Below are 25,668 nucleotides of genomic sequence, written 5' to 3'. Positions count from 1 at the left end.
GTCTTAGTATTGCTTTATCAGCAAGGTCATATTTCAAAAATAGATGAGGAAAATGACTGTAAGAAGATTAATTTTTATTGCCTGCCATTGCCGGGGTAATTCCAGCAGAGACTTCAGTGAGCAAGTGAGGGGGCCCTGAGAGCCAGGGCAGCCAGGGTTCCCAGAGCCACATGTTGAAGATGAAGATTTTCCTAAATTTATCCAAGTGGGAACAAGGTCAGCAGCACGAGGTTAAGCAGATGTATGTCATTCAGATAATGGAATCTGACTCTTCTACATTTGAGATGTAAATGAGTTTAAACAGACTGGTGACTGCAGCCCCAGGGAGGGGATGAAACTGATATTTTTCAATTAGAGTCTGCACAGGGGCTGATCATTTTAACCAGTGAGATAGATTCAGCCAGGAGACCACTGGCGTATCTAAACACTGAACTCGGTCCAGCGGATTCAGGTGCTGGCTTTTGTCATCCTGATAAACATCAGAGCAATAAAAGGCTGCAGCAGGTGTCCAAACTGGTTGGCAATTACTGTAGAGCAGGAGTGGGTCACTATCTCAGCATTTGGTTAAGAACAACTCAACCTTCAGTGCCCATGGGCAGAATTCAGCCCCCAGTTCAGATAGGAGCTCTTGCTACACAGACATAGACTTAGAATGTGATAAAAATCACAAGCTTAGTCATGAATAGAGCACTGAACCCTCATTAGACACAGCAACCACACTAGAATTTACTGCCATAGAGACACAAGTTTGAAATCCTGATGAAAACTCAGATCAAGAGTGATGATAGTCAGATGAGCATTAACTGTGTTAGGCAAATCTTTAGGCTGTAAACTCAGATTAAAGCAGATTTAAAAAAATAAGCACACTCAGGAACTGTCATGTTTAACTCTTTAGAGCAACAAGTGGAAATGGACATGGTTTGTTCAGACCACATGTAACCTCCAGAGGTTAAAGGCTGACAACAAAATCATTTCACCAGCAGATCTGAGATACCAACACACTTGTTCCCTCAAACTAATTCCTTAAAAAATTGTGTTAGCCAAAGACACCCCCAAAAATGCACACACCATGATTGAATAGCCTCGAGACAGCCACAAGACTGAATATAATTACCAGTGATTACTGAAAGGTGCTTTAAAAAAAGCTGAAAGAAGGGTGCAATTAGCAGAGGGAAAGAAAGGACCCAAACCGAGGCAGGCAATTAGCTGGGTGTGGAGCCAGCACAAGGGAACAAAGCCGTGGCAGCACCCCGTGCCCTGATCCAGCACGGAGGTGATTCCCACCAGGGATGCAGATCCCTGCTCTGTGTCCTGAGATGGGCTGGCACGGCCCAGCAGTGCAGAAAGCTGAGCAGCTTTTCAGTGTTTTTAAGGCTTTTTTGTGCCAGGCTGGGGAGGGCAGTGGGTGTTGGCCACAACCTGTTCCACCACACAGGCTGTGCAGGAGGAACTGGGTCAGGCAGATGCTGCCACTCACCCTGCCTGTGCTGGGGAATTAATTACTGCACAGAGACAAACACATGGATAACTCCAGCTTTCAACTGCCTGTCCCAATTACCAGCACTCACACCTACATGTGAGCCCTGGTGCTGTCACCTGCTGTTCTCACTGCCCTGCAGGGCACTGGGGGCACCATCCCATCCCTCCTGCAGCAGCTGCTCCAGGCTTTGCTGAGCACCTGAGCTGGGACTCGGCTCCAAGGACACAAACTGAGCTGAGAAAAAGCACAGCAAAGCAAGTGTCAGCCTCCAGCACGTCAGGGAGGTAAAGCAAAGCACAAAAGCAGCGGAATACGAGCTGCTAGAGGAGCAAATGGCACTCTGCTCCTCCTGACCTTCCTGGGAGAAACACTTCAGACTTCCACTTGTGCTGCATTTCCCCCATGGGCCCTGCAGCCTGGGTGGCTCAGAAAGCCTCACAGCTGCTCCACAGCATTGAGATGGTCGATGGTATCTTCTATTTCGTGTATGGAACCCCACAGCCCCTCACACCAAGCACAGGCTGAGACCAAGCACAGCTCAGTGTGCAGAGGCTGATGCTGCTCCTCCCTGGCCATTCCTGCTGCTTCCCACCCCAGGGGCTGAGGCCAACCCAGCTCAAAAATAAAAGCTGTTAATGGTAAGGGACAGGTTCAGGTTTCCCTGTTACACCCTTTATTTTGCTGTCTCTGCCAGCCACTCTCATTCATTTCCTTCTGCCTTTTTTGTGCCTCAGCAAACACTTAGGTGAAACTCCAGGGACAGGAGCAGCTACTCCAGGACTCACCTGCACAGTGCAACAGGAACACATTTACTGCTGCTTTCTTAATACAAGAGTAAAAGCAGAGAATGGGGAAAGGCCTGAAGACTTCTCTGGTTTCCAAACCAGGGCACACAGCAAGTATCATTAGCCTTAACATATAATCACAGCCTTTTGCTTTCCTACCCCACCATCACGGTGAGATATCAACACACACAACAGAACTGGCTGAGCTGTCACAGCACCTTTGCTCTGTGGCCAGGACATCAAAGGTGCAGGACTCTCCATGGCAATTAACCCAGTTGTCAGTCCCAGGAGGAGGTGACTACATCCAGAGATGTGAGGAACAGAACTCTGGCTGCAAATCAATTGAATATTCATATTCAATGTGCCAGCCCAGCTGGGACACAACCTGCACCTCCCCAGGAGCCCCACAGGTCCCTGGGGCACCTTTTAGAGCAGGACTTGGATCAACCTCAGCACTCGCAGGAGGCCCTGGACTGTCCCCACACCATGGCCAAAGCCACCAGCACAGCCCCAGGTGAGGTCTCTGGGGGTACAATGGGGGCCCCATGGACATCTGCCAAGCTACATCACAGTGGGGTCCTGTCACATGTTATTCACAGGCTCCATCCTCCTCACCTGCTGACACGAAGGCTGGGCCATGGAGGTGGTGCCATGGCAGAACCCACAGCAGAGAACAGCCCTGGAGGAGCAAAAAGCCAACTGCTCCTGCTGAACCTCAACCTGGGCTTCACATGTGCTGCCTTTGGGAGCAGAACAGCCGACTCAGGCAAGGGACAGAGGGTGTTTAATGGCCTTGGCTAGGATCAGACTGCACTGTGTTACAGGGCTACATGGGAACCTTCCCCTCTCCCTGGAGGTGGGGGAGAATTAGGAAATGTCCATTATAAAACTTTCGAGAGCTCTCTGATATATGACCACTGTGCTCCCCAGGAGCTGGGAGCCAGCCAGGCTTTATGCTCACACCAGGGGTCTGTTTCAACAGCTCTTCTTGGTAAGCACTGGTCCCCAGGCTGCCAAGTGCTCACAAGCATTGCTGTTCATGGAGCGAGCACAGACTGCCCTGAAAACTTACATTTCCTTTAACTTTTCCCTTTTTTTAGGCAATTCTTACAAGTCCTTGAAACAAATGGGAATTTAAATAAACCCCCCAACACCCAGAGATACAGAGGAAATGGGGAACACCGCCAACTTGACCAAGATCTTAGTTTACAGAACATATTTTAAGGCCTGGCAAAGACTCAACCATACGACTGCAGAGCTATATGGAGGTTGGCCCTAATGCATAATAAACTTGACAGTGCTTTGCTAGCCAAGTAGGGTGTTATTTTTCCAAACTTGGCTGTTTCAGAAGAAGAAAAGACTAATTTATCTTTCCAAATTTATCACCAGCATGTGCGTGACCAGCTCTGACCCACCTCCCTGCAAGCATCCCAGCTATGGTCATGGGCTGTGCAATAACACACTGAACACTTTACATTTACAGAGCTCCCTGTGCAAACACAGCCATTCCAGATACCCACTGCACCAGGCTGCCCCTCTCCTGAATTCCAGCAGGTTTCAGACAGCTATAAATCTTAACCCAGCTTCTTGAAGTCAATGGTGGGTGAGAAGGCTTTTAAAGTGAAGTTGTCACCACTGAAGGCTCTCAGGCAGCGATACTCAAAGGCTTGGAAAAGAGAGCCCAGATGTACACAAAGCAACTCCAGCCTTTGCATTCTCCCAAAATACATGTGGATAAACGAGTTTTTAACCAAGTGACTGGAAAGCACTTGCACAGACCTGGATATATAATTACCACCAGCTCCCACCTCGGTGGTCCAAGCTGTTCCTGGCAATGGAAGTGAGTTCTCCAAGCTCCAAGAGCGTGGATGCTGGAGAGCAGGAGCCAGCCAGCTGCTGGGACCACACAGCACTGAGAGGGACCAGACCAGGGGGAAAATGGGCAGCTTGGCATGGCAGAGGGCAGGGTGAGAGCTCTGGCAGCATTTGCTGTCTCAGCTGGATGCCAAGCTCTGTGCAGTGAGGGGGCACGAAGTGCAGCAGCACACATTGTGCTCTGTTCACATGCAAAGGGGGCTTCACAAAAGTTAAAATGAGGTCTCAGCCCTCTTGCCTCAGGCAAAGGGGTCTCCCCCAGCTCCCCACAGGCAGAGGAGACTGCACAGAGAGCAGCACAGGCCACAGAGGATGCACAAACCTGGCACGTGCCAGCAAAGGTCCCAGAGGCACAAAGCAGCTTTGACAGTAGAGGAGCACAGAGGTGGGGGAGTGGGTGGGGAGTAGAAAGAAATGCATTTTTGGCAGCTGAGATTTTATTGTCTATCCTGTCCCTTCCTTGCCAAAATGTCTACAGAGATTGCAAAATGCACAAGGCCCAGATTCCTCCAAGTCCTGGCAGGGTGAAGCAGTACCTGATTTGCAGAAAGGAGCAGAGAGACTTGCAAGAAGGAATGTGGGGTTGAAAGGTGAGGAAGAGAATCATGGCTGTGCACTGCAGAACACCAAGCAAGCCTTCACCCTTTTCAGAGCTGTCATGCAGGTTTTGATTTCATTATTTATTACTCATGATCATATTTTGTAATATATTATGTAACTAAGAATATAAAATGGTATAGTGTTTACCCTAAGTTTTTATTCAGCTGTTACAAGACAGCCAGCACACACTGCCCAGCAGCTCCAGCCTGACCCCAGAGGTGCTGGACTTTCTTAGGAGGATTCCATTCTCTTTGATTAGAAACAGCCCCTTACAGGATTTCACACACAGACATCTCAAAGAATACTGTAAATACATTTCTGCTGCAGCCTCTGCACCTTGCAAGCCAAGGATAAATCCCCTGCACAGGAAGGGCTGGCACAGAGCTTTGCCATTGTGCTGGCTGTGCCTGGCTCTCCTGGTGTGCCCCACGTGCCAGCAGGAGCACTGGCATCCCCATGGCACACACAGGGCAGCATCACCCCCGCCCCCGCTCACAAAAACATCCCTGTCCCCTAAAGACAAGGGAGCACAGGTACCCACACTCTGCTGTGCTGTCAACACATGCCAGTGCTCAGGAATGTCACAAGAGCACTCAAGCATCAGGCACTTGCACCACCCTGGATTTGGGTTTTCCCTATAGGGAAAAGCTGCAGTGAAAACTTTGGAAACACCTTTGTGAAAGCAAAGAAACACAACTGACTTTGAAGCAATCTCATCCACGCAGGGCTTAGCACAGCCCAGGTGTTGCAGCATCTCTCCCAAACCACATTCCTGGCCCACACAGAGCACAGGCTTCCTGCAGAGATCCAGGTTAGGATATTGCCCTGGCAGGGCATCCTCTGGCACTGGGAGCTGTCCTGGACACATGGGCTGGGTGTGAGCTCCTGCTTTTGTCACACTGGGGGTTCCTCACTCTAAGAATACAACAAGGAAAGGGAAAAAAAGGCAAAATCAAAAAGCCAAGCTGAGGCAGGCTAACCTCCTGGAGCTGGATTAAGGACTGAGAAATGGCAGGGAACATTCCTGGCTGTCATCAGTGAGCATCAGCCACTTCCCTCATGGAGCTGGGGATGCTCCTATTCAGACACCCCTGGCTCCTTCCCTGCCCAACAAAGGAGCCAGCAGCACCAGGGGAGAGCACAGGCTGTGGGAGCACATCTGAGGGGCCTCTGTGCATCCTCCTGCCCCATCCCAGGGCTCAGGATGAGGGCTGGCCCCACGTGCCCTTCCTGACTGCCTGGGGACTGACCCGAGGTTTGTCACGTAGAACAGAATATTTTTACAGGAGTTAATTGGAAGGTTAAAAGCTGCTTGGGAGTAGAGGAACTGGCTCCTGCTGGAGGAGCCACAGGCTTGAGCTGGGCTGTGAAACTGCACAGAGAGGGCTGCAGGCAGAGCCAGGCCTCCCCAGCTGTCCCTGTGTGCTGAATCACCCAGAGCTGCACAGAGATCTCTCAGGAGGAAGGGATGCTCCTCATCCTCATCCCCCTGCTGCCCACAGAAACTGGACACAGCAGACATCCCCTGCTTCTGCCAGTTTTGCCTGCAGGAACAGGGATGCCACACTTTGGGTTGCTACAATTAGAGCACATATACCTTGCAAACCATAGGGAAACAGAAAGAGCCAGCCTGCCTCCAAACTTCTTTTTTTATGCTTCTCTCCTCCTTTGCTTTCTGATATGTCTTATACCTACACATAAACACATATACTGGCACCCAAATGTGTTAATATTGGGTAAGGTTTGTTCCAACAGCAGTGGCATTTCCCACATTGCATCCCAAAACCAGACCCATTTTCCAATTCCAAAATTATTTGTTAAGCTGCTCCAGTTAAGGAGCAATTTAAGGATGGTTACAAGCTGCCAAGACCCTTCATTTTAAGTGGCAGATATGTCAAATGCAGATTTGCTTTTTAATAACCATAACCAGTGAGGCCCCAAGTTCTTTGAGCATCTTTCAAACTTCAGCATGTTGTAAAAATGCACCAATTTCCTTCACTCTTCCAGAAAGCAATTCCTGTACAGAGCACAGCCACAGCTCTGCCATCAACCACTTTGAGGTTTCTGTATTCTTTCATAAAACAATCAACACTGGATTCTGAATAAGAATTCTCCAAAATCTGAAGCATACTGAAGGTGAAAGCTTTGGCTGGCTACACTGAGCTCCACCACCAGTCAGTGACACAGGATTGTGTCCCAAGGAAAGGTTGTAAGCACCAAGTGACCCTCTCAGACTGACTGAACCATGAGTGAAAACAAAAGGCACCAGAGTTTGACATTAACTGGAAAATCCCAGAAGCACCAGAGTAAAGTTCACAGAACTGCAGCTGCATGTAGGGACATGGCAAAGTTGGCTGTCACACCACTCTTATTCCTGACCAAGATGTACCTGCAGCAAATCAACTTTATTGTTTAAGATTTCCATTACCACATCCTGATGTGCCTTTTAAAAACATGTATTTTACTAATTGGAGTATTTTAAGAAAACAGTGGAAACTTTTCAACCAGAAAGTAAACACAGAAAATATTCCAACAAGTGGCTGTGATTGCTACTTTATAAGATTTGCTATTGCTATTACTTGACAATCTCACTGAATTAAGGCAGAAAGTAAAGGAATTAGGGACCAAACCCACAACACAGGACCTTCCTCACAGGCCTTTTCTTCCTAAGACAAGTTTGATTAAAGGTCAGTAAAGAGACACTTGCACTGAGTGTTTGCTATGCAGACTGCAGGAGGATGTGCCACTGAGCAGAGCCTACCTGGGAAGTTACAACCCAGATTTCAAGTAACTTAAAAGCTTTTGAGTATTTCAGACTCATTGCAGAGCACTGAGCACACAGCAGGGCTGGGAAACCATCATCAGCCTCATTCATGAACCATCAGCATTCAAGGCAAGGAGGGAGTCAGCATGCTGAGATCTTAATACTTCAATTAGCTCTAGAAATCAGACACAGCTCCTACCAAGTTCTCAGGACTGAGCATGTGGCAAAGCAGCAATAGAAGAAAAATGCACAGAAAAGCTCCAAGTCTTACCTGGTGTACACAGGACTTGGCATTCAGAAAAAACAGCTCCACCGTAGTTTTGTCCTTGAGAAAGGAAATGCTTTCAATGTAGAACCTGAAAATTAAAAAAAGAACCAAAAACCATGAGTGACTCTCTTGAATAGGTTTCATCTTCCTCCCAAGTCATTTTATTTCCTCAGTGTTTTGTTCTCCAGCAATAAAATAGCACAGAGGAACTATGAGCTACTGCACTTAATTTCCTGCCTTTTAGGAGGGAACAAGCAGAAAATCACAGCCTGACAGAACACAGGGACTCCTGGTTCAACAGATCCTGGATATCTGATGGCTTTTCAAATTAGATGAAAACTCTGAATGCTACAGGAGCAAAGCCCATCTCTCCTGTGCAGGGAAAGTCACAGCAGTGGAAAAAGCCACTCCAGGCATGTGGGGAGGTCAGTCCAGCACTCTGCTGGAGGACAGGGGATGGAGCAGAGATCTAAGAACCCCTAACTTCACTCCAGCTCCCACTAAATGCCAGGCAGGAGACACAACCTTCTCCCAGCCAGGCAAAGACCTGGCCCACCAGTGCCTCAGCAATGCACATCACCCAGGGCTTCCCCATGTCCTGTCCTGGAGAGCAGGGGGCTCAGTGACCCACACAGGGCAGTCAGAGCCAGACCAATCCCTGCCATGGCCCCAGGCTGCTCCTGACAAGCTCCTCAAGCTCCATCCCCTGGATTTTGACCGATGATCAGGGCATGGATGGTTTGTAGGACACTTGAACAAGCAGCACAGAGCTCGTGCTAGGCAGCAGTGAAGCTGGGACCTGCCACAGGTGTCAGGAATGCTTGCAGTGTTTATGCTGTGACTTCAGGAAAGTGATGCATTAAATAGTAATTGCTTTAATATTTCACATTCCTGCAGCGTGTCCCACTGAATTAATTTTAAAGCACTCTCCAGAATGCCTCTGCAGATGATTTACCCATTTCACAGGCATGCAGCCTGGCCAAGGGGCAGCCCCAGCCATCTGAAAAGCTGCTCTACATTTCCATGACTCACCTTTCCCCGTGAACTCTATGAACCACAGGTATTTCCACCTTCTCTTGATCTCACCCGATATATTTTTTTCCCCCAACAGCTTTGCTAAATTTTACTTTAAACACCCTTGAGTGCTTCTCTTCAGAAATGCAGAGCAGAGGGCAGGACCCACACTCTTCCTCCCTACCCATCCTCCTGCCAGACCACCCTTCCCAGAGTGGACCTTCCTCAGCCTGCTGAAGCCTTCCCTGCACCCTGAAGTGATTTTCCTCAGCTGATGGCCTCATTTGCACTTCCAGGTTCTTTCAGCCAGGCTCAGGTGTGGCTCAGGAGCAGGACAGCTCTGGTTCTGAGGAGAGGCAGCTCCCAGCCACTCCTGTACAAAGCAGGAAGCTGTGGGATCTATGGATTTAGGGTGAGGGCACGGGGGGCACTGCCCCAATCCCAGCTCCATTTCATGGTCCAAGCTGCACCTTCTCATCACCCCAGGACAGATAAGGATGTTCAGGGCATGGCAGGCACATTTGGGAACACCACAAAGCGCACATTCTGCTTCTACTTCCCGTGCTGTCAGCATCCTTGAAACTAAAATGACATTTCTGAAAGTCCTCAATCTGCATCAGAGCCCTTCAGCTGAGTGTGCCATCCAAAAACCTCTGACTGGATTGACTTTATGCCAGCTGGCAATAATTAAAATCTCAAAGGATTATCATGTTTCCTTATTGAACAGTAAATTTCAGGGATGAGATGAAGAAAAACCAGCAATCTGGAGATTCCTCCATTTTCAGTAATGCAACTGGAAACTGCAGGTTTTGAAGTGGCTTTTCTGCTGGAATACCTATTTTCTATGGATCAGGCAGTTTCTGCAGTGCTAATTATTTCTGTATCTTCCTCCTCCTGCTCTGCATCTCACTGCCCACCTCCTTGGGTACCTGCTTTGGATCTCATGACCCCAGAGTGGTCAGGCTTAAAATTCCCTTTTGAAATTTGATTTTTCCAAGCCCACTCCTCACACATTAACTCCTGCCCAAGTCTCTGCACGCCCTGTCCTGTTGAGAACCATCTTGCAACAGAGAGGGCCAAAATGAGCAAAGAGCCTAAATTCCAACCAAAAGAATGCTCAAGTTATAATGGGATTGCCTTCACAGCTTTCTTGGGCAGCCACAGGTTTTGGCCTCCCAGATCCTGATCATTGCAAACACAGTGAAGAGCCCATCACCCCTTTATAAATGGAGCTTTTTCTCTCTGCTAAGTGTGGAAGAGGAGCTCTGCACACCATCACACCCCAGCACGTATTCAGGCAGAACAAAGTGCCACTTGTTTGTCCCATTCCCTGGTGACAGTGGGGGACATGGGGAGGCACCAGTGCCAACTGACCCAGCTACACAAGAGGCTCTGCTTTGGAAGTGCTTCAAATAATTAAGCACAACAGGCATAAATTTACCCAGATCTGAAAAGCAAATGAGGTCAGTCTGCTCTCACGTTCCCTCACAGACTGCAAGGAAAACAAAGACTCCAGCAATATTAAGAATATGATGCTTGATCTCTTCTGCCAGCACAGCTCTGTTTCATAGGATGTGGATTTTTTTCAGGCCCTTAACCAGCACAGCTTTGCCAGCAACAGCCCTAAAGTAATGCAATTACATTGGCCAAAATCATCATTTTGCCAGGGATTTTATTCTTTCCTGGGGACTGGTTAAGCTGTGAGCAAAACTGCCATCAGCAATCCCTTTAAAGTACAGACAGCCCTTAAGTAAACAGAAGGAAAAAAGTCAGTTAAATTTTTGAATAAACTGTATTGAAATTTAGCACACTCAAAGACACGTCAGGCAAAGAAGATATTTAAAAAATGAGGTTTTAAATAAAAAACAAAACCCAAACCCACCCCAGGAATCATGTCCTAATACGAGTTTAAAAAGTAGCAGGTTCCAACCTACTTTATTTCATAGTTGCATACAAAAGAGTGCAGCACTTAGCCAGGCCCTATCTCTTCTAAAAATAACACATTGCTTTAACATTTATTTCCTTTATCAAATCTGTAATCAGCTCCTTTAAACAAAACCCCCTGGTGACAAATAAACCCAAGTTAGATGTTTGCTTGGTGGAAACAATTACTCACCTAACGGCAAAGTACAAAGTAGCTGGGCCTGGTTTCTTGGGCAAGTCATGGTCCAGGACACGGTGATCCAGCTGCAGCCAGACACTCTGACCTCTGTGGAAACAGGACGGGGAGAGGGTTAAAAACTGGGATGGAAAAACACAGAAATTGGTTCTTTTCAGTGCCCCCGATTACTCCAAGTGTTACTTTAAAAAGTTCAAGCCTCAGCCCCAAGGCAGGCAAACACTTCATGGAATGATTTTCTTTTTTTTACCTAAGCCTTAACCCTGCAAGGCTGAGCCATGGGTGCCCTCCAGAGGCCAACACTCCCTCCAAGCACCCAGCCCTGTGCACACACACCAAGGCAGGCCCTGCAATCCCACTGCAGTTTCTGGGGAATCCAGCAGCTTTCAGATAATCCCCTGGCAGCGCTTTAAACCTCACCGCGACTCGGTGCCAGCAACCAAAAACATCCAGAAGGATTTCATGGCAGCTCTTCTGGGGGAAAAAAACAAGCCAAGTACAAACAGTATGCTCAAGGGATTTACAGAAGAGCTGGGGGTAATATTTTCCAGCAAGTGAAAGGACAAGGATGTGGCAAAAATATTCCAGGGATAGCCCCAGATGTGAGTGGCTGGTAAAAATAACAGAGGGCTGGGGTCAGGGCCCCAGAGGGAGCAGCTCCACGAGCTCCAGGGTGTCCCACATGGATGTGCCTCAGCAGAGGCAAAAACATGGCCCCAAACACGGCTCTGATGGGATCTGTAGGTGGAGGCTTCCATCCAGGGCTGCTTAAAAAGTGGGAATGGAGAGCAGCAGGAAGCAATGTTATATCACAGACATATTTTCATAAAAATCCTTTCTTTAGGATTTTTCTCTCTTCTGAGAAGCTGTGGCCTCAGCAACACAGCGTAAACAGTGGTTATCTGCTGCTGTGGAATGCAACAGGTGGATCCGTGATTGGTCTCCTGTGGATGTTTGGATTTACTGACCACTCACAGCAAGGCTGAGTCTCGCTCTCTGCTGAGACACAGACCTTGGTTATTCATTCTTTTCTATTCTATCCTTAGCTAGCCTTCTGAAAATGTTTCCTTCTATTTCTTTTTAGTATAGTCATAATGTTATAAATGTATCATAAAATAATAAATCAAGCTTTCTGAACATTCTTGTCTCTCTCGTCATCCTGCAAGCCTTGTGACCACTGTCACAACGTTATTCCCATTAGACAAAAGGTTTATTTAGGGGCTGTTTTAGTGCACAGCTCCACGTCCCCACTGCCCTGAGCACCTCTGCTCCAGCTTTTTGGGGGAGCTGAAGGTAACTCCTCTAGAGACACTGCCAGCAGATGTGGGGAAGCATTTCAGTGCCCTGCTGGGAGATGAGCACCAGGTGAGACTGCAGGTAATGAACAGCTGACTCTGGGTTAATGCCATGGAACACATCTCCCACAGCATCACAGCCAGGCTCAGAGAGAGCAAAGTGGTCCCTGGGCAGAACTGACCTCACAGCTCACTCTGCTCGGGAAATTTGGGGTTAAAAAGCTCAATAACACATTTGAAATTCAGGTGCAAAGTAATTCATTTTGAAGATAAATGCAAAACCTTTTTGTTATTACTAAAAGTGCAGAGGAGGAAAGCTGAGGGTGTTCATATGAGAAAATATCCCTGAATCAGTTTTTTCACTGTGTGAGACAAATATGAAATGTGAAATCATCAGGAAAATATTTTACAAGGATTCTCTGGTTTGGGCCCAGAAGCTATTTTCCAAATATTTTCTATTTTGTGCCTTCCCCTCTCCCCAGCCAAGCAGCACAAGCACAAAGTAGGAAACTCTTTCTTCTTTGAAAGAAAAAGAAATTTTTCCATCATGCCAAGCTGCCACAGTATCAGAGGATTTACACTGCAGTAATGACACAGCTGTTTAAATAAATAAACACACTCACGTGTCATCAATAAATGTTATCCCAAAATATTCCTTTTCTTTCAGGTTGAAGTGTGAGGCCACCAGATCCAGCAACTCCCGAGACAAAAGTTTGGGCTGTTGAAAGAATCAAATTTATTTTATTCATTTCAGTCCAGGCTTCTAACAAAAAAAAAAAAAATTTCTGTACAAATACTGACATTTGAGTGCACATGGCCATGCTAAAACCCTGTTGTACAAGTGAATACAGAAGTGATATATCAGACTCAGGGTGTCTCAGTGGAGCTGTGTGGAGCATGGAGAGGCAATTCTGTGCTTAATCCATGACATTAAGCTGAAGGGCACAGACTGAGTGCTGCTTTCCTCTTGCTGGGGGAGAAGGCAGCATCCAGGCTTTCCTGCACTTAGGGCAGGAAGGATTTTTCAATTAAGAAACCATTGTGTAGTGGAGGATCTCGTGCTTTGAGTTCTGTTATGGGAAAAAAAACATCCTCAAACGCACAGAGTTTTCTTCCCATCTAAATAACAAAAAAAACCCCAAAACCAAAACAAAAACATCCACAAAAATAAAACAGCACAAGAGGTGTGTTTAATATCCTGTATGAATTTTGGTGAAAGCAAAAAGTGAATGCAGAACTGATGGCAGGGGAAATCCTTCAGCCAATCCAAGTGTCAGGAGAAGCACACATTGCCTCAGCACACCTATTCCACTCTCTGAGTTATTCTAGTATAATTTGTCTTCAACCCTCACTTCAGCCCCCAAAGGAAAACAAGCAGAGAAGCCTGGCCCTGGCTGCCAGTCCCCAAAAGAGCGAGGTCAGTACCTGAACCAGCAGCTCCAAGTTCCTGTCATCGAGGAGATGCACCTGGCAGTGCCGGCCCTCGGTCATCTGCAACGACAGCAGCACAGCATGTCAGCAAGGACAGCATTCCTGCTTGCACCAGAGCATGGGAGCCTTGGGGACAAGGGCAGGGTGAAACCAGTGTCTGATTTTGATGGATAAGGGAATTGACTGTGTACCTGAGCTGAGTCCTTCTCCAAGGACTCCATGTGGGAGCTGCCTCAGCACTGGCAGTTCCTGTCAACCCCACGCTGGAATTAAGGGTGCTTAGCAGCACTCAGGATCAGATTAAAAAACCCATAAATGCTGTGAGAATTAAATGTGAGGATGAACCAGCCTGGCCAGTGCAACAGCCTTGGGCTTTTGCTCTGGTGAGGAGATGACAGGGACTCAGGAAACCCAGATCCATCCAACCCTCACTGCAGATGGGTCAGCCCAGATCTGGTCCATTCACCTGTCTGTAGAACAGATGGAGCAACATTTTCACTTGGGCAGCTACTGAAAACCATCACCTCCATGGGATTATTACACAGGAGCTGCACACATCAAGAAGGTGCTTGAACTGCATCACTAAGAATGGGATGATGCTATATCTGAGCCACCTCTTTCATGTCACATTTATCTCCTGCAAACTAAGTCTCTTCCCCTCTTTAGCAGATGAGCAATTCAGAAATAGCTGCCCATTATGCCCTTTTAGTATCTGCACTTTGAAATCTAATACATTTCAATGAAAGCTTTTACATTATTTAATATCTGTTCTAATTCTGGGCCTTTCAGCAGCTCCAGTGAGGACTGGCTTTGCAACACTCTCCGGGTGAGAGCTGGTGAAGGAAACCTGGCTTTCATATTTGTTCTCCCAGCCTCAAAGTAGCTCATTTTCCTGACAGCACACCATAAATTGTGAGCTGTGAGCAGAGGCCGGGGGTGTTTGCTTAGACAGCGGCTCCCGGTGGGATTAAACAGCAACACACAGTGGTTTCCCCTTTCACATCCCTCTGGCTCTGCAGGGACAGGGACAAGGACAGGGCTGAGCTGTGGTGCCATCAGCCCCTCTCATCACCTCCTGCCCCTGTGCACACTGCAGAGACCTAAAAATAAACAGAATTTCTGTGTGATCACAGTGGGGCCGCAGAGAGCTCGCAGCTCTGCCCCCGTTTGCACAGCCAGGGCTGCCCGGACACAGCCGCCCCTGTCACCAGCCAGCCTCTGCCCCCAGCTCCCACAGCAACAAAGCTCCATTGTCCCACTCACTGAGCTCGTCTGGACCAGAAGGCGAGAGGGAGTGCCCTCCTGAGCTCTGCAGGCAGGTCAGAGAGGAGCATCTGCAGGCACAACTCCCCAAGTGTCCTGGAAAACTGGGCTGCAGCAACTCTGGGCACTGCTGAGCATCACATTGCCCACCAAAACAGCAACACTGGTACAAGGACAGCAATCCCTTCTTTTCTCTGTATTGCTGCTGCAATCATGAACTTGTGCAGAAGAGCCAGGTGAGCAGTGACACACGGTGAGCAGCAGCTCCACCCCGGAGCCAGCAGTGATCTCACAGCTGCATCCCCTGCTGCTGCTCCCTGCACAGCATCATCCCCAGGCCCAAGGCAGCACCTCCAGCAATCCATCCCTCAGTTCTGGAAGCAGAGCTGCACCACCCCAACTCCAGCTTGCAGCAGGCTCCCTGAGATTTCCCTGCTGCCCAAACAGCACCCAGGGCCCTTAAACCCACCATGATCCACTCCCAGCTCCATTTGTGCCCCAGAGCTGAAGGGCTGCCAGGGCAGGCTCATAACTAAGTTGCCCATTACCATCAATTAATCATTTCATCAGCACACCCTTCAAGGTGCAGCAGATTTCTGGCTCTGACACACTGTTACCAATCTGCCCCTGTTGGGAAGTGTCGGATCCAATATTGTTTTTAAATCATTCCCCATCTGTTGCTTTGAGATAGCACGAGGGCTGCCATTATTTAATTGTGAGCTGCTTCAGTTTTCACCCAGTGAAATCACATCAATCACTTCTGACTGTTTTAATTGCCTCAGTTGTCTGTTGTTAAGCAAAAAAGGTTTCTGTTAGAGCAAACACGTCCACAAAGCCTCATGCTGAGGAGAAAGAAAGGTATCTGGAAGGATTAAAATATAAAATAAATACCAAGCATCATCTGTGCTTCAATTCAGCTATCCAAGGTAACTGCAAAGCACCTCAAAAGTAAATAAAACTCCTAACAGCCCTGAAAATAGGCAGGATATAATTATTCCTAATTTTATTGATGAGACAACAGAAGGAAACAGTTTAGAAGTCTCATTTACAAATATACACACAGAAAACATTTGAAACCTGAGACACCAGCAATCTTTGCTCAGAAATCACACATCCACTTCCCAGAGTGCTGGGAAGCTCAGTGAAGGGGTTGCAGAAGATGCCAAGGTGCCCATGGCAAAGCAGTGTGAAATGCCTTTGCTGGGACAAACCTGCAGCCCCCACCTGCACCCCCAGAGCTCTGTGGCCACAGGCTTATGGCACCCCAGGAACAACTGGGGACAATCACAAAGCCACAGTAATGTCCAGAGCCATGAAATACCTGGGGCTGCAGCTCCAACAAGAGCTGCTTGCACCCCTCTGCCCACCCAGCCCATTCCTGAACACCTGAGGGCCAAATTCCTGCTAAGACACCTCCTCCAGCCAGGATGAGACACAGGGATACTCACTGTGTGCCACCACAGCCTGCTCCAGGAGCACAGATCTGCTGGTGAGACCATCAGCTCTGCATCTGCAGGCTCCAATCCCCAAACAAAGCCTGGACTGAGCCCTTCTCCTCCTGCACCCTGGTTCCTGCAGCTGTGCAGGAGCTCACTCCAACATCCCCACCCCATTCCTGGTGGGGCAGAGAGCACAGCACTTGGCTCACCCTGTCCTTGCAATCAGAGGGAAATCACTCCAAATGGCCACCACAGGGGAGCACAAGCCCATCCTACAGCAGGAATGTCGCCCACCAGAGAGGTCAGATCCAGGAGACAGCTCTCCCCTCGCATCCAGCCCTGTGCACACAGGGCTCTGAGAGACAGGGCAGCACTCATTCCACTACCCTTTTCTGTACAGGAGATAGAACCAACAGCTTTGGAAGCTGTGGCAGCTGCAAGCTCACCTCAAAGGCTGTGACATGACTGTGGCACAGCAATGCCACAGCACTGTCACAGGTACCAATAACCTGGTCACATCCTCCTGCATGGAGAAAAGCTGAGGAGCTTCTTGAAGAGGCTTCCGTCACTTTCATCCATGGATTTTGGCCAGGGAAAGGTGCCACCAGCTCAGCAGCTAAAGACTCTGAGCTCCTGGAGCCACAGCAGCAAAGGACTCCTCTTTAACTCCCGCAATGACACTGGTGTGATTTATTTGATTTATTCCCCACAGCACATCCGCTTGCAGGTCTGTTTCCTCAGGCTGTGGGAAGGGACTTGTGCTGTGTCCCAATTCCCAGGGCACCAAGATCCTCAAAACCTCAAAGCCCTGGACCCCTTACTAATATATTTTCTTTCACCTTTAATTCAGGACACCCTGCTAATCTGAACAATATAATTGATTTTCTATGTGTTGGACCAATCCATCAGGAGATGAGCACAGCTGTCTGCCTCAGTCAAGAGCTGCTGTGAACAGTCTTGAGATATTTATACACACACACATCTGTTTTCAGCTTATTCTCATTGATTTGGCATTGTCTGTACAAATGAACAATTTTTGCAACATGCCCCCAAATTGGTCATCTTAGCAGTTATTTTTAAAAGCCTGCTAATATTTGAGCTATTATCCAGTAAAAGAAGTAGCAACATAAAATTCATGAAGCATCTCCGTGTCTCATCTCATTCCCAACAGGAAATTAGGAGAGAGACATTACACAGCCCTATTTTTGGCAAAACCATACTGAGAGACTTGGAAACAACAAAAATCCAGCATTCCAAATTCACTTATATTCTCTGTACACAAGTAAGCAGCAAAACCTCAAAAACTGAGAGGATTGAAAGGAGACCAACACTTTCCACTGTAGAAATACAGTTACATCAAAATACTGCAGCTCTCCTAATTTACAGGCTGTCAGCAAGAATCTGATTCACCCAAATCTTCAGTAAAAAAAGGCAGATAATGAAGGGAAACAAACAATTCTCAGAATATTCATGTGTGGAAATTAAAGCATATGGTGAGATTGTACCTCTACATAGAAAATTAGCATTATCATAAAGGTTTCAATAGCTGGGAGGAAACAACATGTTGCCCTCCATTTTTGTCACAAAAAAAAGACAAATTCTCCACCTAAAATCAAAGCAGATTTTCCAGAACATCCATACTTTAAAAAGAAAATCAGCAGAGAAGGCAGAGAATAAAAACCTACTTCTTGGCTACTCAGAAAAATTCCCTACAATATCCTAAGCCTGAATGTTTATTTGGGAAAAAAAGTACATGCAGGATATTTATGCTATTTCTCTTGGACAGAAACATCCTCCTTATGCAAAGCTGGTTGTTACATGCAATATTTTTAGACATCCATGTGTGTCATCCCGTTAGGGAAAAAATAAGAAAAAGAGTAATTAGACAGGGTGTAAACAGGAAATCTCAAAAAAACACCCTTAAGCCAAAAAAGAAAAAAAAAAAGCTGTCAGAATAACACATCTCCTGAAGGGAAGCTCAGGAATGGAGAATCATGGAGGGTCTGGGGTCAGGAGCAAACCCCAACGTTCTGTATTCCCTCCAGGTCAGATTTCTCCCTCCCAGAACTGGGCAAGTTACAAAGAAGTCACTTGGCCTATTGACACTGACTTCTATTTTTAAGCCTTTTTTGTTTTAAGGTCTAGAGAAAGAAAATTTAAAAAAAAAATCAAGAAAAGGAGCCAACAAAATCCAAAGCCTACAAACTCTCCGGCCAAAGAAGAGAGGATTACACGTAAGCTGCACATAATTAAGACAAAACTGGGAGCTGTGTCTGCCAGTGACAGGCTCAGAGCCCTGTCCTGCAGCCACCTAAATACTCATCAGCAGAGCTTTAAAACCACCCACATCCAGCAAGGCTTCACACCTCTAATGCTCTGAATTCCATGAGAACTATTTTGGACTCTCCCCCCAGTTCTCCTCTTTCCTTCCTCCCAGGATAAACCCCTTTGTTCAGGCCTGGGTGCCCCTGGAAACATCCCAGGTGACACCAGGAATTTGGTCCCAAGTGCACTGAACTGTGCATGTTATTTCCATGAGCTCCTGGCAGGGTAACTGTGTGAAATTCAACTTCACTGGCAGATGGATAGCTCCAAAAGAAGGAAAAAAACACCTGTACTGATGCATCCAGTGATGAGAGAGAAAGAGGAACCATTTTCACTACATAAATGGCCAGCACACAGCCTTAAACCTGCAGTTGGAAAAGTGAGGAATTGGACTGTGGCACATCATTACTACATAGATTATAAAAACTGGCTCATTTATTCCTGAAACAGGCACAGCACAGTGGCTCAGGCAGTCAGAGCACCGTAGAATAATACAGGTATGAAAAAGCAGAATTCCCTCTCTCACAAGGCAACGCTGTCCCTTTGCACAGTGACTTCACAAAGGGCATCCCAAAATGCCTCCATCCTGCTTTTGGCAGTGGCACAGAGGCAGCACCTCTGCTTTCCAGGTGCACTAAAGAACCAGCCTGGATCTTTAAAGGATTCCATGTCCAAATCCTTATCTGAGCTGCACTTTACCACCCATTAAAGCATCACCAGTAATTTCTTGTAAAGGTTCTTGGTTTTTAATCCAAACGTCTCTTCTGTAACTCATAAGCCTCTAAGAGATTTCAAAGCTTAATACTGAAGCCCCCGCACTCCAGGTTTTCATTGGCATTGAGGTGGGTTTTTCCTTTGGTTCTGAAGGCATTTAGGATCAGCTCCTCAGATCAGCGCTGCTTCCATTGACTTTGGTACAACCAGCCAGCTGATGTCTGGCCCTGAACGTGCACAGCCTGATCAAAATGTGAAATCACACGCAAGAATGTCTTGCCATAAGGAGCTGCCCCAGCCAGGCACATCTCAGGAAAATAAAAAGCCTTTGCCTGTCCTTGTGGAAGGAAGGGGCCTGCTTGCAGCTGGGGGGAAGAGGGAAAAAGTTATAATGGCTGGAATGACCTCAGAGTTTCCTGGTGTGTCTGTGGGGAGAGCAAAGCTTCATCGTGTTCCAGCACTTGGAGTCACTCAGAGCTTGAAGGAACAAGCAGGAAAATAACAGACAGAACTTTGGGGCCATACCAGCATTGCTGTGGAAGCTTTTTAAGCTTTTTCAATCTGCACAGATCTCCAGAAGCACCCTGATGCACATTTTGGGGAGCCTGGCTGCTCTGACCAGTGTGGGTGCCACCACTCAGTGTCCCGTGGTGGGAGGTGAAACTGATGGATGAGGATTGGAAATGCTCCACTCTGCCACGAGTGAAGATCTGAGGAGGGGAAGCATTGCCCCAAGCCACTGTGCCTCTCCAGCAGCCTCAGATCAGAGCAGAGCCCCTCTGGACTCACTGACAGCTCCTGCAGTGCCCAGTGGGGCAGCTCTGGCTCCCAAACTCCAGTGCCCCCACTCTCTGCTCACACCAGCCAGTGTGGTGCCACAACACCACAGTCTGGCTCACAGACACAACAAACCTGCACTGATCCCTTCCAGGGCAGGGGCAGAGCTCCCACCAGCTTCATGGGGGCAGACCATGTCTCCAGACATACTGCCTCTCCTTCCTAATCTTCAAGCCATCAAGAAGCCTTTGGCTGGAGTCCTGTCTCCAGTGTAGTCAATTAATTTTGCCATTAATTTTAGTAGGGTCAGGGTTTTGCCTTAAATCATTTGTTATCTCACCATTAACCTTTAACAGAAGCCACTATCTGCCTAATGCTCAATACCAGCGATGCTGCACAGTGGCTGGCTGCATCTTTCATCCTCTGTGCTCTGGCAAACCCTCCTGTAGGACCAACCAGGTGACTCCAGGTGACATCCCCATCCCTCCCAAGGGCCCCAGAGGCCACCTGGGCTCTGCACATAAATCAGATGTTTACCCACAGCACTCAGGGACTGTGCAGAGCCATTCCCAGGCCTCAGGATATTCTCTTTCCCAGCACCAGCCAGGCAGGGACAGACACTTATAACTGAATGACAGGCACAGGAATGTTTTAAGATGAGACAGGCTGTAGAAAAGTGCAAAGCTTTGCACTTTGGAGCCCCTTTGATGATGCTCTACATGGAAATGTTGGCTGTGCTGAAGTTTGGCAACGAGCTGGAGATAAAGCAGTGCCTGGAACAGAGAGGCTGCCTGGGTTGCATGGCACCTTCCTAAAATAGCCATGAGAGCTGGAGATAGGATGAAAAAACTGGCTCCTGCAGAGCATCAAGTGACTTTCATGTAAGCCCCACCAGCTGAGCCAGTGAAAAGTCTGGCACAGGAACAGCCCAAGTGCTCTCCCTCACTGCAGGACTGGGGCTCTGCAGGGCCACGTGCCAACAGACTTGCCATGCAACCCTCCTTTCCCCATTTATTTTATTATTCCTCATTGCAGGGGATGGCAGATCTACAGGACTCTTTGATTCACTGCATTGATGGCTTGTACAGGATGACAGGCACGGCCTCTTGGGGTTATTAGAAAGATCCCACTCACCAGAGCAGGTCGTGGGGATCTAAATCTCATGAGTATGCTGTAATAAGACCCCCAAAAACTGAACAAAACCAAAGAACAGCGATAAATTAAAATCCAGGAAACCAATTAATTCAATCTTACTCAAAATGATAAATCCAGCAACCCAGCCAGGAGTTAAAGCCCTTTGCCAAGAGCAAAATATAAACAGCAGAATTGCAGCTTTATGCTCCCACCCAGGAGTGTGCAGTGTAAAGAACTCACTCCTCTCCTCCCCATGAAGAAACCCTGCAGTGTGGCTGCCTTTCCTGATGGCTTTTTCCTGTTCTTGCCTTTGCTCCATCCCATGGGGGTGCAGGGGCTGCTCACTGTGCACCAGCACAGGATAAAAGCACTCAAGTGCAGGAGGCAGAGGGAAGAACTGCTGCTAAAGTCTGCTCTGCAGCACCCAGGCAGCATTTCACCTCTCGTGGCACTGCCCAAGGCCACAGGATCTCTGTGGCAGCGTTATCACAGATGCTGCTTAGTCCCTCTGACAGAGGGGAGAGGTTTGCTATCCTCTGAAGGATCAGCACCTTTATTGCAGGAGCATTCTTTTTAAAGGTGTCTCAAGCTGAAAACTGAATAGGTCATGTCATTCCAGAAGTGCTGATAGACCATTCTTGCCACTCTGCAGTGTATTTAAAACAACAGTGAGAAAAGAAGAGGCAGGCAACTCTACACTAATGCTACTAAAAAAAAAAAACTATCTGGAAAATTAATAGGAAACAATCAGCAGAAATCTCAAGTCAATGAAATCCAACATCTGCTTTCCTTGGCAGCACATAGGCAGTAAATTGGTGTCTGCTGGAGACAAACTTATCACCAGTGCTGAGACACTGCAAGCAGGTCATTACTGCACACAGCCCGCTGGGGTGCTTTGTTCCAGTCCAATCTCCTGGGAATTCAGGGGAAAAAGGTCTCCTGTGGGATCACAGTGCTTTCCTGCTGCTACCTGACACAACAAATGCTGCCCATGAGGGAGCAGCATCCTCCATATCCCTGAATGAAAAGTGCCACAGTGGGGCAGGAATGGCCACCTGCCCTCCTGTGCCCTGTCCTGACCTCTGCTCCTCAGCCAGGACACAAAGCAGTTAAGCTCCAGCTTCTTTGCTTAAGTCTCCACAACAGGAATCTCAGGGTTTATTCTGTGCAGAGCTTCTGGTAACCCCTGAGTTTTACCCCACCCCAGAAACCATCCCTGACCCACTGGAACAAACTCGGCTTTCCCTGTTACAGGCATAGTTACAGAACATGAAAAAATACCCTTAGAGAAGAGTAGTTTCACATCCCTGGAGCCCCACACCCTGCCCTTGATGCCTGTTTGCCTCTCCCCAGCCCTGAAGCTCTCCCCATTTCTGATGGCTTTTCACAGGATGCTCCTCTGTCCCCTGCTCACCCCTGAGTTGGGTTTTTGAGGGAAGGCTCCCAAAGCAGGAGACACATGCAGAGCAAGCCCTGACCAAATAACTGCCATCCCCTCCAGGCAGCATCTCATCCTCTAAAGTCATCTGGAATCTCTTCTTCTCCTGTCCCATGCAGGTCCCTGCACCCAGCATTTTCCCCTTGGACTTTTCCAGCCACTCAGCAACCCAGATGCCAGCACTGGACTGACATCAGGTAAGGAGGAGATGAAAAATAAATTAAAAAGAAGGCTAAAGCACAAGTCCTTTAAATCTGCAACTCTTTAAAAGAACTGCAGAGAGCAAATAATTAAAGCAAGAGAAGTCACAGTAGTGGGAATGGGCTGGAGCAGGCAGCGAGCAGTGTTTCTGTGGAGGCAAATAGCCAACACTGCCAGTGCCAGCAGCTTGCCAGGCACTCAGGGGCTGATCCAGATGGTTCCACATTTCACTTTTAAAGCAAAACAAGTGCCTTGGATCAAAGGCTCTTTCTCAGCAGCCGTTACCCCAGCTCTGTGTGCACTGCTGCATCTCCAGGCCACTCTTCCCAAGGGATTTTCAGGGGGTGAGAGAGGAGGGGACCTCATGAGGAGATATTTAACAGTTGCATGCTGAAAGGAGTTACTGTACCAGGCACTGACTGCCTTTTCTCATGAATCTGTGCTTTGTTCAGGTTAAATCATATCTCAGGGCAGCCCATAGGGGTAATCTCTGAAAAGAGGTTTCTCTCTAACCAGAAGTTAGAGATCTTTGCTCCAGCTGCAGCAAAGTTAGAAGAATCCAGCTTGGATTTAGCTGAAGTAGCCAAGGCAGCATTTCCAACAAAGGCAGGAAAAAGCAGCTGTAAATGCAGGGATAAACAAACAGCCCCTTATCTCCTCAATGGAGTGCAAAAGACGCAAAGAAAATTTTATGGACTGATCCTCCAAGGCAAAGAGAAGAGCAAGCAGAAAGGTTTCAACCCACCCCACCCCAAACTTTCTCTGCTCTGTGCTGCTTCCTGGCTCTCTGGGGCTCACAGCTCTGAGCTCTGCATGATGTTTAACTCACGACACACTGCAGGAGCACTAAATAACATTATCTGTCACTGCTAAGCATCAGAAATTAAAATACAGCCTCTTACCTCCACATTGCACAGCCTGCTTGTTTAAATGGACTGGAGAAATCCAAGGAGTATCCCCAGCATGCATGCCTGCACTAAGCCTTCATGTTTTCTGTGCATGTGAGCTGGGGGAAGAAGGGAGACACGATCCGGACTCCTTCCGTTGCCATACAGTCTGAAGGAAGTGACCTTAGTGTTTGCTGCTTTGATTACATTCAGAAACAAAAGCCCTTCCAGAGTGAGTCAGGGGACACAAGGGGTTGAAACGGGATTGTTAAAAATGGGAAAGCATTACAATTGTGGGCTGGCTGGTTTTGTTGTTTTTTTTTTTTTTTTCCTGTCTGTGATATTAACCCCTTTATTATAAAACAAAACAGAATGAACAAGCAGGAGTTAGTGACCAAAGGCACAGCACAGGTGGCAGTCCTGGGGCAGGGAGACACCTCGGTGTGGGATAACGGTCCCTGTGTCACAGAGTGCCCCATGCTGGCAGCTCTCTGCTTGTTGGGAATTGTCATCTCCCCTCCCAGCTCCTCCACCCCACACACTCCTATCCAGGCACAGGAGGGGCCTTTGTGTAAAAACTTGGCACTAAAACTTCAAGCCAGCCCCAGTCTGAACCCCTTGGAGCAAGGCTGAGCCCTGTGGCAGCATCTGCAGGGATACAGAGACAACCAGGGCTTTCTGCTCAGCACAGCCACCCTCACCCCATCCATAAACTGATACCTGCACTGTCCCTCCCTGCAGCAGACAGCCCCAGGCACAGCATTGCACTGGGCTGCCCAAACTGCTCCCCAAAGCACAGCTCTGCTGCTCTGAGCTGGCTGCTGCACTCTGGGGAGGGAACTGAGACATGGACACAGCTCACAGCCTTGGCCATCACTGTGAACCTGCTCCTGCTCCCCAGGAGTGCACTTGGCTGCTGGCAGAGGAGTAAATCACCAGCCTGCTGTTCTCTGTGTGCCCAACACTGAGCTCTGCCTTGATTCCCTGACTCCTTCCCCACTGGCACATCAACCCACCAGAGTGCACAAACTGTGGAACTGGGTCAGGCACAGCACAGGTGTCACACTAAAACAGCTCTCCTCAGAGAAAACTCAAAGAACTGACACTGCTTTCACTGAAAATGGGAAAACCAGAACAACAGAGCTGTGCACCCAAATCCAGGAAGCTGCACCTTCCAGAGTTCCAAGCTGACCTTCAGGCAGGTACAGAAGAGGCACAAAGTCTCACATTTACACATGCAGTTACTTAAGAAATCTGACTGCTCTTACTCAGTTATTTATGCTCTCAACTGAGCAGTCAGAGGACAAACTATGAAGACTCTCCCAACCCAATTTTTAAAATCCAGGGATTTATTTTAATAGAAAAAAAATTAAGTTCAATTTTTTTTGGAACAAACTACCTTGCTTTTCCCAGAATGAAAACAGGTCAAACTTTGGACAGCAACACCTCAGATGTGGCTCCCTCTTCTCAGAGGTCCTAAAGCCCCTTGGCCAAGCTGAAGTGCCCCAAACAGGAGGCTCTGTGCCCAGTGTTTGAGGCCAAGAACAGGTTCCATGAAGCTGCAGAGCACTGTGTAAGGACAGAGCCTTCCCAACAATGCAGGGAGAGCATTCTCTCACATTCTCCCTAAATAACATCAATCCAGACACCTCCAGGGGCAGCTACCCCAGACACCAGCATGCAATGAGGTGCCAGAGGTGTCTCACCCTCCTTGTTTAATTCAGAAGAACCAGCTTTGATCAAATATCCACCCCTTCAATAGCTGCAGACAAAAGAGCTGCCTTTTTTCCCAAAGTTACTTTGTAAAAGCCAACATTCTCACAGTCATGAGACTACAAAAGCTTTCCACCCTGTGCTCA

General features: G+C 47.9%; 1 protein-coding gene across 8 annotated transcripts in view; it reads right to left on the bottom strand.

Moving 5' to 3' along the window:
- Positions 1 to 25,668, bottom strand: part of FRMD4B (FERM domain containing 4B) — a 132,410-nt gene that overhangs the window by 45,479 nt on the left and 61,263 nt on the right. For 6 of the 8 annotated variants that reach the window (XM_064724094.1, XM_064724090.1, XM_064724095.1 and 3 more), the window contains 4 exons: positions 13,626 to 13,691; positions 12,824 to 12,918; positions 10,903 to 10,995; positions 7,776 to 7,860 (listed from right to left, as the gene is read on the bottom strand). In XM_064724094.1, the coding sequence (XP_064580164.1) occupies positions 7,776 to 7,860; positions 10,903 to 10,995; positions 12,824 to 12,918; positions 13,626 to 13,691 (339 nt within the window). Of the gene's footprint in view, positions 1 to 7,775; positions 7,861 to 10,902; positions 10,996 to 12,823; positions 12,919 to 13,625; positions 13,692 to 13,822; positions 13,924 to 23,824; positions 23,846 to 25,668 lie in introns of those variants that run through there. The other 2 variants (XM_064724096.1, XM_064724089.1) reach the window with 2 other exon arrangements.

The sequence above is a fragment of the Zonotrichia leucophrys genome, chromosome 12, assembly GCF_028769735.1.
Source record: "Zonotrichia leucophrys gambelii isolate GWCS_2022_RI chromosome 12, RI_Zleu_2.0, whole genome shotgun sequence".
Taxonomy (NCBI): domain Eukaryota; kingdom Metazoa; phylum Chordata; class Aves; order Passeriformes; family Passerellidae; genus Zonotrichia; species Zonotrichia leucophrys.
The sequence above is the reverse complement of the archived record's forward strand: the minus strand, read 5'-3'. Positions and strand labels throughout refer to the sequence as shown.